Genomic DNA, 17,668 nt, shown 5'->3' with positions numbered 1-17,668 from the left:
TAAGTGGCTACAAAAGTGGTAGAATCCAATTGAAAAAATATTTATAAATGCAGATAGTACCCTGTGTATTTGCCTATAGCCTTTGTTTTACCTGATGATTGGCCCATCAGATTTTGAGCTTCTTCGGAGGAATGTAAGGGCAGCTTTTCTCCTGAAGAGCAAAGAAGAAACAGATTTAATGTTTTTTGCCTTCGAGGAGATAAGCAATGTCACTTCATCTAGGAAGCTCAAAATATGATGAACAAAATGGCAGAACACGCATTTTGTGATCGCCCAAATGAAATGAAGATATATTAAATAGATACACGTAACACATGGAATGTAGTATCTACTAATTGAGTGTTCCGTTGAAATGATTTCACTTTACTTAATAATTTACTAACATTTGTGAGGCACAATAGCACCTACTAAGTTTCTGTCAGAAGCCCTTAAAGTCTTCGCCATGCTTCGAATAAAGGGCTTATCCACTAGAGTAACGGCTCCCTCTCAGTATTTCTCATGAAAGCATGAGCTTCACCTGCTAAACATTAATTAAGAATGAATTCATGTCTTTGAATACATGAATGAAACAGTGACCAAACAGTGACCAAAACCATGACAGAGAACTAAAAGGATTTTTCATCCTCTCAACTGACACTTTCGATGCCCCCATAAACAAAGTGTTGTTGGCCACATGGATGTCTTGCAGCAGACAAAATGAGCAGGTGACTTGCAGACGCATAACCTGTCTATTTCTCAGCAAGGTAAAGAGCAAAGTACGTAGATAAAAATGCCCATGAGTGGATTGAACTCATACCCACAATGAAGAAAAACTGGATGATTATTCTAGTGCTTTAACATATCTCAAACTGATACTTGCAACTTTGGTTACAGATCCTATTTTTTAAAAAAAACCATTAAACAAATTGAACTTAGAAAGAAAGAGAAACTGCATAGGTAAGAAGAGAAGGAAATCTGTAAAGGGTATTTGGGTACGTACCAGGGAAAGCGGGGGTGGTCTGTCCAAGGGGAGTAAAGGGGGTTTGCTGCATAGCCAACTGGTGGAGCTTGGTCAACTGCTGAGGGGTAGGAGGGACATTAGAACTAAGAAGGTTATTGTTATAGAATACAAGTCACACCAAAAACTAAGAACAAAATTATAATTAAAAGGAAAAAAAACACCAGGAAGCCATGTGGAAACATGGCAAACACAGCTTTAACAGAAGGACTTGGCCTGGGTAAATACGGTAATGCCCAATTCTGTTGTGCAGTTGTGCTCGATCAGGGTCTGAAATACAGCAGCCTAGTTTTGGTGTTTTTATCCCTGTAGCTAAAACAACTAAATAAAATTCTGCCTTGCATCTTCTGGAACAAAACTGGGAAACATCTGGACCACCAAGAGTGCACACATAAAGCACTTTCAGCAGCAAGTTGGGCACCTTAGCAGAGGAGCTAACTGCTCCTGAAATGGAGCTGGTTTTTGGTGCCCAAGGCAGGAAACGTTTTAGGGACCAAAGCATTAGTGTGGGTTTAGGACGTATGTAGGCCAGGTGAAAAGTCCAATGTGTGTGGGTTTGGCCAAAATAGGTATGTATTTCAGACCCCGTTCATCCCTTGTTGTGCTCAGAGACTTCTAAGAGCCCCTTAACAAAGAGCTCATAAAGAGGAGTGCATCTGGAATACATTTTGCGCGGCATCTCTGCTATTAGCCAAGAAGGAAAATAATGGCAAAGCATGTCCACTTTCAAAATTTTGCTGTGCAGGCTTGGGGAGTAATACGATTCCTCAGGGGTCGGCAATGTGGTGAACTCCAGGTGTTGTTAGACTCCCAACTCCACTCAGCCAACACGGCCAATGCTCAGGGATGACAGGAACTGAAGTCCAGCAACATCTCAAGGGCACCCCATTGGCCACCCCTGCTTTAGATGGCATAGGAACAACAAATCAGCCATAGGAACATACTACCAAGCCAGTCAGGCCAGCCCCCTGAAATGTAAGGCATGGGAAGCTTATACTTTCAATTCTGGGCAAAAATAACTGGGAAACTCTTGCTCCTGCAGCATATTGGAGGGAAGGGATGCAGGGAAGTCTGACATTGGTTTGGTAATAGTCAGGGTGAAGCACTGAAGGCAGAACACCTGGGAAGCTATTCGAGAAGACAGGTAGGAAGGTAAAGGGAAGTTTGAAAAATAGAGCTTTCAATCCATTGTCAGAGTTGGCAAGCAAAACACCAGAAGAAAATGGCATGCAAATTATCTCCACTTTTAAAGAAGCTCACAGATAGAAATCAGAACCTAAAGTAACTAATAATACTTTTCAAATGAAACTCAAAGCAACCCTTAAGAAATGCATCTTTCAGAGCAAATTATCTATGTTCCTAAGGTCAGAGGCAGCATGATTCCCACACAGTTGTACTGAAAGGAGGCAATGAACCATTTCCCCTGTGTACCATCCTTGTCCAGTTTGCATGGCTTCTGCTCATAACAGTTTGATTTCTTGTCCATTTCTACTACCTTTCTTCATTTAGGCTTATCCTACACTGCATGCAGCCACACTAATTCTGGTAGTAAGAGAAGTAGATTTAATAAAAAGGTCTGTGTGAATATATGAAAAAAGAAATTATAGAGATTTCAAAGCTATAGAGAGAGTTTCCTTTGAAAGTCCTCTTTCTGTCTCCTAGGAGAGACACAGCATTTCCTGATCAGTGTAACTTCTTCGTCTTGCTCAACCCACTGGGTGGCATATTCTTCTACATTTTCTAGCCACTTCACCAGATGTGGCTTTTATTCAGTGCAGTGGAAATAATTTTGAAAGAAAATAGGGTCATTCTTTTCATTAGTAAATCCAAAATACTTTTTAACATAATGGGTTCAATCCAGAATTAAATATGGTGGAAACTGGACTTCCCTTAACAGCCCCTTGAAAATGTTCCATCAAGAGTTGAGAGGAATGGAGCAGCTATAGCATAAGGTCCGAGGGGGGAGATGGACCCCCTGCCAAAATTGCAGGGGGGGGGCTCCTTCCGCAAGAAGAACAGTTGCGTGTGTAGGTCCCCAGGCCACCCCTCAAATAACTTCACACATAACACGTAATTTAGTTTTGGTTTTTGGGCACTATTTTGGCCACAACTTTATTAAAATACAAAATCAGTGAGTGGTTGTTTAGACATTGGGAATGACTATCTGTCCCCCCACCTGGGACAGAACTGACATCCCGAGGTCCGATCGGTAGCCAGTAGAAGGGAAAGTCAAACTTGGGGGTCATTTGAGCTAAGCGTCGGACCCACGCCGCTCACCCCAGCAGCTCCCCGAAAGCTTGCCAGCCCAGATCCTATGACAAGGATTCCCATGACAGGGATTGGGCGGCCCTGGTCCCATGACAGGGATTGGATGAAATCATGGCAAGCCCCAGGATTCCTTTAACGGAATTCCCTTCAGCGCAATGGGAGGGGCAGGCACGGCCTATCCTGACCCCTCCACCACCAGCATATTATAACCAATGCCTAACCGCAACCTTACAAGTTGTGACGAATTGCTGAGTAGTAGGCAAAAGCCAAGTGGCACCAGCCAATCACCAAATAGCAAAATTCCTACTAGGCCCCTGCGCCAAGGCAGACGACCCCATGACAGGCAAAGCAAGGTCAACCGGAAAAGAGGGCGGGCAGGCGGGTGATCCGATGCACTCTGCAAAGAGAAAGAGAAACCAGAGTGCACCAATATTTAAAGACTATGGTCCCACCCACCCAATTTGCAACATACAATTTGCCCCAGCAACCCGGTTATCCAATCACAATGCCAGGCAACAACTATTAACCTGCCTGGCAACAAGAGGCCTGGCCCGGTGGCCCACACCGCAACATGTGCTCTCATTTATTGGAGAACACGCTTTATAAGACAGATTTTTTTAAGCACCAGATAACTAATCAGCTAAACTCCTTTAATTCGAATGCAAAACAATTTTGAAAGAAGGGTTGGTGTATAAAATCTCAGTGCGCCATCTCATAATATTGATGTTTCTGTGATAAATCAGACAATTGATATAACACACTAGGCTATTTTATAACCTTGGGGCTATAAAGTAAACCTTAACTGGAAAAAAATTGTTAAGTTGAACACTGTCAATGGAAGATTAGGAAATCAATGTATGCAAAGCTCACAAAACAGAAAAAAGGTAATAATCCATAGAACCTTTTGGCAAATGTGTTTTCTAACATAAATTTATAAGTCCCCCCCCACTACAATGCATTGGTATTTATTTAACTACACCATAGACCGATTAATAGAAACTGCTCAAGAATCTAAACATTCTAGCAAGAATAAATGAAAATGGCAAGGCTCTGGGTGTGATCCTCGAGTTCACTTAGGGTCATCGCAATGTGCAGGGAGAATCGTTATTTATGGCTGGCCTGGCCTACAAGTTCAGCAGAACAAAGAATTACATAGTAGGAAAAAGCATTGGGATTTTCCTCAATAGTTGGTTGAAATTGTCCTGGTTCAGCATGAGAACCTTGTCCTTTTCTAGTCAAATACAATCATATAAATATATGCACAAGTACAGTATTCAGAAAAAGGACCGCCAGAGAAGCAATCTGAAGAAAGACAAGTTCTATATTAAGCCCTCCTGAAATGGGAATTAAGTGAGTCTAATTTTCTCTGCACTGCAAGCCTATGGCAACCTAAATTGCTAATTTTGTTTTGTGCATTGAGTGCACAAGTTGTCATTTGTCAGTTGCGTAAGATAGAGATGTTTTCCCTGGGAGTAATGTTTGTCTTGTAGAGATATCTGACTTTTCCAGCTTTCAAACTACAATATTTTGTTTCTAGGAAAATGTGATACTTTCCAAAGCTCTGGTCATTTAAAAAAAATTCTACAAATGTCACAAGTACCTTTTGGCTAATGCCTGTGACATCCCTTGCCATCATCCCTATGCTCTTGCCATTTCTGACTTTTAGCAGTTATGAGCTGCCTTCTGATGCATATCTATTACAGGACCACTAAGGAAGTCTTTTTTAAAAAAATGTAGCAGAATTTTCCCCTTCACATGATGCCCTGCCATTTCACCCACTTGAATTAATGAAGCAAGTAGTGTAATCTTGGCTTTCTGGTTGCTGTGTAAATCTATTATTAGGAAGTTCCCCTTTGGTTAGTAGCTTAACTGGAATACTTTATGTTGTAGCAGGAAGAGGACGTGTACATTTCCTGTCTGAGGATGAGAGGGTGGCTTGGGATGAAAGCAAACAGCACTGCCAGCCTTGTTTCATGGCTATTCCCACCACGATTATCCCCACTGCCTTGTCTAATGGACACTCCAGGTCCTCTCAAGAAGGTCCTCTTCACAACAAGTCAATAGACCCAACTGTAGCCACATAGGATCTGTAGGGTACGAGCCTCCTACTTTCTAACCTAAAGAGTTAACTTTTCATCATCTGAAAAGTGTTTCTAATTTTTGGTGTTTTCTGTACCATTTCTGATTAGAGATGTATTTGGTGAGGTGAAGATTCCTGTTCACAATATTCATGCCCCTGCTATACACTGGGCACGGTGGCAGGTTCCTTATTATTATCTTCAGTTCCTTTCCAAATTTTTCCTGTCACTTGGCTTACCTGACAGAAGACACGGCACTGTGCGACTGTGAGCCATACAACCCAGCTGGATGCAAAAAGAAAACTGTCCAAAATAACTTCCTCCTCCTGCTTCTGCCACTGCAAACCCATATCCTCAGACCAATGCAAAACTTGAGGCCGCATTCTCTCTAGGCCTGAGTCTGGGTTGCCCCCAAAACTGAGCAAAAAGAACCTCTCCATGCTGTTTCTGGGCTGTAAGGCTGTGATAGACATTTCACCATTTTGCACCATTCAACAGTTTCATTTGTTGAATGAAACTCTATAGTTTGTTCCTATTGATAGATGAAGTGTGCAATGAGCTAAAGGTGTGAGACTGGAAGGGGTGGAGGCCATGGCTACTTTCAACAATATTCATAATAATAATATTGGGTTGGATTGACTGTTGCAAGCAATTTCCCCCACCTTATACGTGGGTGGAGAAGTGGGAGAGGTTTTCCACTTCTGCCTGAAATTCACTTCTGCCTGAAAGTCTCCCTTCTGCCTGAAATTCTCCATCATTGGCAGTAAGCCCACCAAAATCTCAAAATATTATATTGTCTATTTAGATGTTTTGGCTCAGACCTGGTTATACCACTTCAGATAACAGGTGAAGGCCCACATATCTCCATACGAAAAGATGCCTTCTCATTTCCAGAAGAAGGCAAAGCTGGAATGCTTCTTCATGTTATGCTAAACACAAGAGTTGTTTAAGAAGAAGAAGTAAAACTGAGCTCCCTCCTGTAGGCTAGAATGGTGCCGACCCAATTCAAATTTATTCTCTCCGCCAATCTCTAACCTCACCAAAGCAACATTTCCAAATAACATTAGAAGATTATGTCTAGGTGTGGCTTATATTTCTTTTCAGAGATGATGATGCATAAGAAACAAATCAAACCTTTGCTAAGTATATAAGTACATCTGTTCACTTTCCTCCATGGACAGGGTGCCAGAACATGAATAACAATGACCAACTTTAAACATGTTTTCTTTCCCCTAAGTTTGGGAGGAAGGGTTTCAGCATCATCAGGCATTCAAAGACATCTTTTCCATTATAACTGAGGATATCTACAATGACAGATTGTAGAATCACTCAGGAAGTGAAGTCTGAACAATGTTTAACAATTCCGGGTATATTCTCTATATTATCAAATAAGCAAATGTATAACTTAGAATGGTGCATCTGTTTGCGGGCAATTTATGAGGAAGGAGAAGCAGAGGGAAAGGTTTTGAATGGCCAATATTTGAGGCACAAAATGCATATTTGTGTGTGTGTGTGTTTGTGTGTTGTACACACACTTACACACGCACAATGTAGCAAAGGGATAGCACAGAATAATTTCAATAATTTCACAACAGGCCAAGTCCTCAGCAGAAGTATAGTTGAGTGCTAATAGGTTAAAGGCTAATACCAATACTACACACGGCCATTTACTTTGAGAAAAGTTGTATTAATATTAATTTCTAATATTAATATTTGTTGCATTTGGCAGTAGCATGCAGATGACATAAGAAAGCAAACTTCTTATACAAACAATGAAGGTAAAACTCACATCTGGGTGTGGAATAGCGTATTGTCCCTGAATTGTATAGGCCTGCAAGAGAGAAACAACACACAGTGTAAGAATTTGTCAGTAGTGTCTAATGACTACTTACACCACAGTTGGAGGGAACTAATTGGTTTTATAATTTTCTCTCATCCCTACACCAAGTATCTTAAGCTCATCTGTTCTTCTGGACAGATTTAGACATTCATATCAAATACACTGTCATATACAGTGACAAAATGTATGTACCTAATGAAACATTGAATAAAACTGAGAGCCAGTTGCCCACTGTAAGGGCTCTTGAGCCTTCATTATCAAAGAATGTCATAAAACTTAAAACTTCCACTAGTGTTCAATATGGAATGCCAAATTCAGCCTTCTTTATAACTGCAGAACTGGCATTCTGCATGGTATGATTTCTGTGGAACTGGTTTACTCAGACCAAATGTGTACCAGGGAGCGGGCCACATATGGACAAAGATTAAGCTGTGGTTAAGGAGACTGAACAATTAATTCAGAGTTTGGCACACATATGCTGATACACAAAGGCCACTACAGGTGAGTCCACTTCTGTCAGTTTTGAATGCTCTGAAACAACACAGATGTGCAAGAAGATTGAGAGCTACTACAGAATGTCTCAACTGAGGAAATGTGAATTGGGCCAGCACATGGTGAGTTTCAGTCTTCTCATTTGTCTGTGGCATCTCAACATGTTCCAGTGACCATTGCATAATAAGAAAAACCACCTGGTGACAACTTTACTATCTCTCTCTTTTTTGCCTCTAATCCACTCTACCCCCATATCTGCTGCTGAATTAACCCTAAGACATCCTGCCTCAAAAGCTGCTGTTTGGTGTGACAATTACATTGCACAGATTAGGTGCATATTTCATCTCTTCATTCTTAGAGGTCTATCCAATATTACTGCCTCAAGACACCAATGATAAGACACAGCAGATCATCACAGGAACTACGTCTGTGAATTGACATCCTGTTCAAGTATTTATTCTGGGTAGAAATGACTATTATTATTATTATTATTATTATTATTATATACCACTCTATACCCATAGGTCCATCAGAGTGTCTTTTGCAGGTGGTCCAAGCCCTTATTTTCCCTCAGGGTTCACATGTAGAAAGCGTATACACATTCAGGTGTACATGCAGAGACTTCTGTGCAAATGCAAGAAGTATTGGGGCAGAACTAATGGCTGTGACCTCAATCATCCTCCCCCACATTCATTCCTACTCAAAATAAAAAATTTGCATTGCTAAGATCACTTCAGAATGGATCAAGGGGAGCACAAGTTCTGAGCAGTGACCTGTGCCTATTCCTGTCTAACAGAACTTCTGACCCCCCCAAGCTGGAGAAGCCCCCAAGCTTTGCAGTGTGGCCTTTCAGTTGCACAATCCCCTGGTTTGGCAATATTAGGGTTACTTCATTCCTTGCAGGCTGCCGTACATTCTTGTGGACAACGTAGCTTGGCCACGTAGTTTGCAAGTAGTTTACAACAACAGCTCTAATATTTCTTGCGCATTTCTGTTACACGCTGTGTTTACTGCATGAATGGAATTTTTGAAGTTGGGCTACAAGCCCCTTGTTGTATTAATGGCCCACTCCAAGTCATATAAAAGCACTTTGCCCTTGTTAGTTGTTAGAGACAGGAGCAACACCCCCCCCATGAGTTTATGGCTAGGCTAAATATCCCCATGTCCAACATTTTCCAGTAGCTCCTCTCAAAAGCCAGGATCTTAGATCTCAAATATTCACCTTCTGAAGCTTGCTCAAACATGACTGCTGATAGGAGAACACACCAAAATGTGCCACATCAAAGCAAAGCACCCAGTCTAAAATTCACATTAATTTGTCACAGCTACTCCACTAGAATTCCATAAGACCGTAGCCTAGAATGGGACATGCCAGCTGCTAAGGAGTCTGTAATGCTATACAGTTCCTTAGCCTGTGCCCAGATGATGCAAAATCTCAGTCTCACATCCTGGAGAAGAACAATTCCTCTTCCATGTAGTTGGTTTATAAATATGCAATATTAGCCCATTTTCTACACACATGTATTTTACATGATCCTAAACTAGAGACAACACAAATGCACATCTGTAATTTTTATGAGTGAGCCAGGCTCTTGGTTCAGAAGTGTATATTAATCTCTTAATCTGAGGGCTGTCTCCAACAAAATCATCCTATTAGCACTAGGGCTAATGTTGGCGTCCCTCACTCCCCATGTGTCCCCCCCAAATCTTTTAGAGGGTTGAGTGCACACAGGGAAAGGAAGTCCTGATCCACAGGCAGAAGTGCCTGAGCTAACGGAATAATTTCACTGGATACAACCTTAAGAGTCTGCCTTGTTTTATATCAAGAATTTCTAAATAAAGTTTTGCAGTTGCCCTAAAATAAACCCTTTTCTGTTTCTTGAATATAATGGAAATGAACAACACACTGTATAAATAACTACAGCTAAAGATGCCTTTCTGCCAAAGAAGCTTATTGTTCAGGAAGGCATTTCTTATAAGTTAAAGCGATTTAAAGACAATTCCAATATAAATGGGATAAAAATGGACAACCACTTGCAAAGGGAGAGTAATAACAGCAAAGGAAAATAGATATCTAGCTCTTTGAAAAAAAGGAACTGGGTTTAAGAAGTAAAAGTTTGAGAAAGAGGAAATCCTCAAATTAGAGTCAGAAATGGAGGCTGAAAAGAACTGAGCAGTGCTTGAGACTTGGGTTGGAAACGCTGCCGGATATTGATTTCCAGATCAACTGGTTTCCCCCCTTTTTAATTTAAACGTTTCCCCTCATTTTAATACACCTTTAAATGTACACATTCCCAAATATTTGTTAGTGATACTGGCAAAGTTTGCCTAAGCCTGACTTGGAAATCAAGTCTTCTGGAAGCTTGACTGAAAGGAGAGGCCAGTTTTACCACCGTAGCTCCAATGCTGGTTGTTCTGCAGTTCAGATCAAAGTATGATATACTAAAACAATCAATCCCCTATACACACCCAAATGCATATGCCATTTTTGTGTATATAAGGAAACATAGAATGCCTTCTAAAATGGGTTGCTGTTCAATTTGGATGACACCAAAAAAGTAATTTGCGAGATCTGAGGATTTAGCAATAAGGTATTTCCTCAGAAGACATCGGGAAAGGGTTGCACAAGGCACATACCTTTCTATGTTAGGAGCTACTGTTCTCATGTGCCAAACACTGAATTTGATTTTGTTTTTGCCATGCTTTTGTTTTGCCAGATGTTGAATTGTGATGTGAGCTATGAGTGTCTGCGGGCACCTGTCAGCGGAACAGGGGAGGAGGGAAGCAATTCTCAGCAATTTCTAGTCCCCTCATAGCACCCACACCCACACACCCATTAGGAGTCCTGCAGAAGTATTAGGAGAATTAGGAGATGGGGCTGCAATTAAAAATCACCTCCTTTTTCTTTGCTGGGTGGATGCCAACACCCATTTGCTTCCATCCTATACTTTGGTGCACTGTTTTTTATTCTATTTTGTACTGAATTGTATTGTTAACTGTCTTGGTAGCCCTGACAAAGAAGCAGGCTGCTATTGCTTGGGCTTCCCTAGCCTTCATAACAGATCAACAGATGAGGATCCCAAACACTTTACTTCTTAGTATGATTTGGCAGTGTTCCTTCTGTCTTACTCTCCCTTTTGAGAAGCATAAGCTGGACCCAAAGCTCTTTCATTAGGTTGCTAGTTTAGAGAAAAGGCATCACGGATCAAATACTGGGTAAAGAGTGATAAAGAAGTGTTAGGGGCCATTATGGCATTTTTATCCTCCCAAAAAATCAGCATGAATGCACAGAACAGAGGTAACATTTGTGGTCAGGCACAATATCTAGGTAGATAAAATCTGCAGAGATTTATTTAGTTGGTGAGGTATGAGTATGCAAATGCTGTTCATTAACTCAAATGGGAGGAACAACATGAATTTTCCAGTTTTACCACTTGGCAACTTGCAAGAATATGCTTATAAAACGTTTAATTATTTCTAATCTTGCTGTGAATTTATGTGTTTGCATCATGTGGTTCCATACTTTTCTTACAATCAATAGCACTGGTTATGATTCTGGTGGACTCTTATCCATTAAATAAGCATACGCTTATGATTTTTATTTTGTCTGCTAAAATATCAAGTATGATACAAAAATGAACTGGTTCTTTTACAGAGCCAAACTGCATGGTATGTTGGAATTCTGTATCTGGAATTTCCCACATAATTTTCTTCTTCAAAAAGTAGCCCAGAGGTGGTGGTGTGATTTGGACTGGGTTCATGGCACAGGAAAGTGCCTTAATCCTTTGCTAACCACCCAACTTAAATCCCACCTCTCAAAGTGCAAGGGAAAACAACCTGGCACATTTTTTGTGAGCTGAATCTCTCAAATCAGTCTCCCTTGTGAAAGCTTTTTGCAGAAGGAAGTCCAGTGTAATGTGTTATTTGGTTCCATTAATTTACAGCCTGAGTTTAATGTCAAGATTTGGAGACTCAAACACATGATTAGTTTATTTTAATCTACTGAATTGCTTTTTCATTGTGAGTACCATTTTTGGACTCTGTCACAATGAGAAAAAAATATTTCAATTAGATGCTAATGTAAAATGGCCCTGGAGAAAACCGAGTAATTGTACTGAAATTAGTTAAATAATGAAGAGACAAAAAATTCAAACAGACCCCTGTGCACTTGGAATGTCTTTTGAAGCTTATCAAATTTGCATTTATTGCTCAAACATGGCTATTCAATACTATTTAGCACAGAAACATTTAGAGTTCTGTTGAGATATGCTTTATGTTTGATCTCATTTCTCTTATTTTTAAATCTGCTTTTTGAACTCTTTAATGCGCTTCTGTGTAATCTTTGTGATTTTGTGAGCACTGAAATTCTTAAAATAAGCATATGCTCAAAAATTGCAGGACAAAATGAACAACTATGCAAGTCAAAGCACTTGCAAGCACACCCCGCAAAGCACATTAAAATGCGCCCTTATTGAGGATCTTGTCCTCCAGGGTTTGTTCTCCTGTTCATGTCAGCAAAAACATGCCTTCTCATGCACCCTAACATGCTTGTCTCAAGCCACTAGACACTCACATTGGGGTGTGGCGTTAATGAACAAAATCAAATGTGATGCCCATGATTTTACCTTATAACTTTTGTTATAGGGTGGCTTAGAGATTCAGTAACTGTCTAACTATCCCACTCCTAATGAGCTATCATTCCTGCTGTCCCATCTGTGTTAATGGACACATACACCCTATTCAAACATCCCACTCAAGAGTGGCTACAGAGCGGGAGAGGCTTGCTTTGCGGGTTCCGCAGGAAGCTTCATTCTCTTTTCCAATGTTGTGCTTAAGGAGATCAGTAGAGAGTATTGTTTGAACCAGAAGCCACTATCTATTAGCTTTAGCTGTGCTAAATGGCTTTCATGCCTCTTATCTGGAGGACGAAGCAGCTACACCCTGTGTTCAATAAAGAGCTTTGAGTCCAAGTGCTTTGGTGCAACATGAGTGGGATGACATCATGCAAGTGAAAAGACAAGAAAACCTGAGAGCACTAACGGGCAGCGGCTGGTGCTGCAGTAAAAGGCTGAGGTTGGCAGTGGAGGCCGCAAGCGGGTCGGCTCTTACCTGACCACCTGCAAAAATGACAGGGGTGGAGGCGGGCTTTGGGCGATAGGGAATGGTGGCACCTTTCGGTGGGGACTAGGAAAAGGGACAAGGAGAGGGAGAGAGAACATTAGACCAGATTTCCTGAAATGTTAGTAAAAAGAATGTTAGAGAGCAACCAAGCACATAAAGATCAAACCATGATCTGCACGTGGATCTACGATGCCAGGTATGAATCTACCTTGCCCCATTTCCAGACAACAGAGGAGCTAAATAATCACTTAACAGAAAAAATGGTTCTACCATAGATAATAATTAGAATTTATACATTGCTTTAGAGTGTTCAAAGTATCTCACATACCTCGTCTTAGGAATTCTTCCAACAAACCTACAAAATCATCACTTTTAAACCCATCCGGTGAATTCAAAACTGAGGTAAGATTTGAATCAGGGAATTCTGGTTCACAGGTTTGGCTTCTACACCTGTTCTTAGAAATTAAATTTCCTAAAGCTTTTATTTTGGATGTATTTCAGGTTGATTCATTTTCACAGCTCTTTCACATCCATGGCAGGTCCACCTGGAAGAGCTGCACTCTGTCTAATATAAGATGGGAACTTAGCATGCCTTCACTACCTCAAAATTTGAGGACTACTGCAATGTATTCTATGCCTATTCTGCATTTCGCAACCCTATTCCACTGTTTGAACTAACTTTTGTGTGTTAGGGTGTAAGGTAAAGGTGGTAGGTTGTACTAGAATATGACAGAAGACCATTGTGATTTCGAGGAGTTTTAGGTGGTATACCTGTATTCCATACACGCCTAGAATTCCTGTAGGCCTGTCCAGCTCCATCGCAAATCCTAGCTAGCGCTTTCCCAGCTTTGGGAAGATTGTAGGAAGGCTCTAGGACCCTGCCAGAGCCTTGTGCCTCCTTCCCAAAGCCTGATGCCTCATTTATCCACCTTTCGGAAGGCAGAATAAGGGCTGGGGGTGCATCACATTTTGGGCTCACTCTCTTCTGCGCCCCCCATGATATGGGAGTGTGCAGCCTGCAGGTTCCATGTCAAAGTACTCTTGCGACCCACTTGGTATGAAAAGTTGGACCACCCTGAATTAGAAGAATAGCAGTGATGACCTTAAAGGTTAAGGTAAAGGTACCCCTGCCCGTACGGGCCAGTCTTGACAGACTCTAGGGTTGTGCGCCCATCTCACTCAAGAGGCCGGGGGACTTCCGGGTCACGTGGCTAGCGTGACATCGCTGCTCTGGCGAGCCAGAGCCGCACACGGAAACGCCGTTTACCTTCCCGCTAGTAAGCGGTCCCTATTTATCTACTTGCACCCGGGGGTGCTTTCGAACTGCTAGGTTGGCAGGCGCTGGGACTGAGCAACGGGAGCGTACCCCGCTGCGGGGATTCGAACCGCCAACCTTTCGATCGGCAAGCCCTAGGCGCTGAGGCTTTTACCCACAGCGCCACCCACGTCCCATGTGCCACCCGCGTCCCATGTGATGACCTTATTAATCTACTATTTGTCTGCTTGCTCCTCTGTTACTTTTGGTTTTCTGGAGAATTATTATTATTTAATTAAAGTACCATTGGAGTGTTCCATTCCATCTTTTATACATTCCTCATGATATGCTCCACTTTGTATCCAACGAACAGGCAAGAAACTAGACTGGCTACTTTGCTTTATGGCCAATGTCTTTATAGGAGGCTGATTATTTTGCTTCAAGTCTTTTTGAAATCATTCATGTAATCTGCAGATGCCTTGAAACCATAATTAGTTGAATGCTTTAGCAAGCAAGAAGCCACAACAATACCAAACAGTAACTGAATTACAAGAAAGGTACATTGTCCAAGTTTTCAGTTGTTGGTTTTTTTCTGTATACTTTACCCCCATTGTTACAGACTGTACCTCCAGCATCACCACACAGATCTGTTTGACACATTGGATAATAGCATCGGGGGTCCCTGAAATGGTCACTGCCCTTTCTGTAGAGTTGGGCAGCATGTCCCCCGCCACTTGAACCTGAGCACCTGTAGACTGGAGAAGAGCAGGAAGGTAGGGAGAGAAGAAGAGAAAACAAGTAAATATAGACAGACAGCTTGTTAGTCTTGTGCAAGCACCTAAAATTTGGCAGGGAATTCATGTGTGGATCAAGAAGTGAAATCCAATTCCCCATTCGCTTTGCTAATTATCCCCTCATTGTTTTCTGCCTGCACAGGCAAGATAAAAAAATAAGGAACAATATTAGATCTCTGATATTAAAAATGGCCCAATGGAAATGTTGTTTAAAAAAAAGAAAAAGCGGAAAACAAATTTGCTGCCTCAAATCTCTTATGGTAAGTCCCACCCCACTATTTCCCCCCCTTTTTTCTTTTTAAAAGATTGTCCTAATCCCGAAGATCAGGGAGCATTTTTACCTTCCCATCCCCCCATGCAAAAACAACAAAAAAAAATCCCCAAAGCTGAATTAAATGGGAGAATCTGCATAACCAGACTTTCCACCAGCCACCCCACAAAGCCTGTCTCTGCTTACCTCCCTGATTTCCTTAATCTTGGAGCCTCCTTTTCCAATCAGTGACCCACACTGGCTTGCTGGCACGACCAACCTTAACGTTACGGGTGGCTTACTGGTAGCTGTACTGTTGCTCATTGAGTTGATTATATCCTTTGAACAGAAAGAAAGAAAATGCCTTATGATGCAGATGACAATGCTACCTTATTTAAAATGAGGTGGACATTTTGATGAGCCTGTGAGTGAATAAACAGAATTGTTCTACTCTGCTAAGTTGAGAAGGCAAGAAAGCATGCCTGCACACAAGGAAGAATAATTGCTTGAATCTCCTGATTTAAGAATAAGTTTACAATGGTACCTCAGGTTAAGTACTTAATTCGTTCCGGAGGTCTGTATTTAACCTGAAACTGTTCTTAACCTGAGGCACCACTTTAGCTAATGGGGCCTCCTGCTGCTGCCGTGCTGCCGGAGCCCGATTTCTGTTCTCATCCTGAAGCAAAGTTCTTAACCTGAAGCACTATTTCTGGGTTAGCGGAGTCTTTAACATGAAGCGTATGTACAGGTACCACTGTATTATTATTGTAGATTGTAACTGCTATACATTTAGCACAATACCATAGAACTAGAAGATTAGAGAACTAAACAAAATGTAACCTCCTTTCACCTCAACTATATTTTGTATAGCCAGCCTCCTAAAGAAATCAGTCCATACTATTTGCAAACTGGATTGAGAAGCACAACATACCTTGCCAGGGATGTCTGTAAGCAGGTGCCACACGTCCCCTTTCACTGCCTGAGGCGAAATGGGAAAGTGCTGCCCTGTGTGCCTGCCACTTGCCACACCCCACCCCAAGCCTTGCTTACCAGGGTCGCATAGTGGCAGCTTCTGGGTTCTGGCAGGATCTTGAAAGAGCCCTGTGGAAGCTTGCAAGGTTGCATGAGATTTCACAGGGCTTTCACAAGACCTCCCTGAAACCTGGAAGCCTTCACCCCAGTTGTCAGCGGCACCTGCGTTGGTGCCCCTTGGATTCTACCGCCCAAGGCGGCTGCCTCCGTCCTGTCAGGTGAGAGTGGGGCTTCTTTTCCAGCTAGAAGGTCTGCATTCGCTCCTGGGCTGATGGGCAGTTTTGTGAAGACATGTCATCAATAAGGTGCCTATCTATTAACTTCTTGTAAAATTATTAAATAATTTGCTTACCTCCTCAAATTTGTAAGCAATCATGGCAAAAGCCTTGAAGATGGCATCAGTGGGGCCTGTTATGGTGACAATTCTCTCTGGACAATTTCCCTCAGAAATATTGATTCGTGCACCACTCTAGAATGGAAGGACCACACTTCGTCATACATATAGTAATTACATATGATATATTATTTGCACCACATATTTATAAAATCAACACATGTGAAGTACACATGATGTCAAAGCTAATCTGCTTAAATAAATTAAAAAATTTAAAAATTGTCCAGTAGCACCTTAGAGACCAACTAAGTTTGTTCTGGGTATAAGCTTTCATGTGCATGCACACTTCTTCAGATACCTGCTTAGTTATATTTCTTCAGATAATCTGCTTAGTTATATTTACTCATGTGTGTTGTATTACTCATGTGTGTTATATTTACAACATGTGTGTTGTGACATGTTAGTGTGTCAGCTGCAGTGTGTAGGTGTGTTGCATGAATGCTCCCTGCGTTCCTCCTGGAGCTGAAAAAGGGTTAGTTTAACCTCCGGTTTTCTAGTAAAACTGAATTACCATGTCATGAAAAGATGCATGTCTAAAAAGTGTGTCATCAACATGAAAAGTTTGGAAAGCTCTGCCCTACAAGATTGTTGTGTATCTCTGGGCTACAGTTGTCTGCACTGGGCATATGTCACAGGAAAGTATGATCCCTCCTTCAGCTGTCATTTGTGAGAGCTATGCAGAATGTTCCTACATTCTGTTCCAGAATGTTCCAACATATTACTAATGGAAAGAAACTTAACTTAAATAATCTTGTGTGTAATATAAAAAATACAAAGTGAGACATTAGGAAATCCAAAGGAAAAATATGAAGAACAGAGGTTCTGATGAACGGATTATTAAAAACGCGTGAGGTAAACGGTGGAAGTCTTTTTTTTAAAAAAACAACACAACAATTTATTTAAGGTAGATAAGGACAAGATGAAATTATATAATTGAATATAAATATAGATGGGAAACGGCTATGTATTGTGAGTACTTATCTACTTTTAAAATTTTTCACTTATGATCTTTTTCTTTTACTTCTTTATTCTTTCTTTGTTATTTCTTTCTTTTTCTGATATCTTATCTTTCATTTCACTGCTTTATTGTGAATAGCATTTTATAGAGGTATAAATAACTGTAAATATGAAAAGAGACAAAATATTC

General features: G+C 41.2%; 1 protein-coding gene across 9 annotated transcripts in view; it reads right to left on the bottom strand.

Moving 5' to 3' along the window:
- The window catches only part of PCBP3 (poly(rC) binding protein 3), a 71,806-nt gene that overhangs the window by 18,905 nt on the left and 35,233 nt on the right, over positions 1-17,668 (bottom strand). The window contains exons 5-11 of one of the 9 annotated variants that reach the window (XM_028703343.2): positions 16,480-16,596; positions 15,303-15,434; positions 14,678-14,806; positions 12,785-12,859; positions 7,133-7,174; positions 980-1,058; positions 92-151 (exon numbers count right to left, since the gene is read on the bottom strand). In XM_028703343.2, the coding sequence (XP_028559176.1) occupies positions 92-151; positions 980-1,058; positions 7,133-7,174; positions 12,785-12,859; positions 14,678-14,806; positions 15,303-15,434; positions 16,480-16,596 (634 nt within the window). Of the gene's footprint in view, positions 1-91; positions 152-979; positions 1,059-7,132; positions 7,175-12,784; positions 12,860-14,656; positions 14,807-15,302; positions 15,435-16,479; positions 16,597-17,668 lie in introns of all 9 variants that reach the window. The other 8 variants (XM_028703351.2, XM_028703375.2, XM_028703383.2 and 5 more) reach the window with 8 other exon arrangements.

Source organism: Podarcis muralis, chromosome 1 (assembly GCF_964188315.1).
Source record: "Podarcis muralis chromosome 1, rPodMur119.hap1.1, whole genome shotgun sequence".
Classification (NCBI taxonomy): Eukaryota; Metazoa; Chordata; class Lepidosauria; order Squamata; family Lacertidae; genus Podarcis; species Podarcis muralis.
Note: the sequence above shows the minus strand (reverse complement) of the source record. Positions and strands in the feature narration are given on the sequence as shown.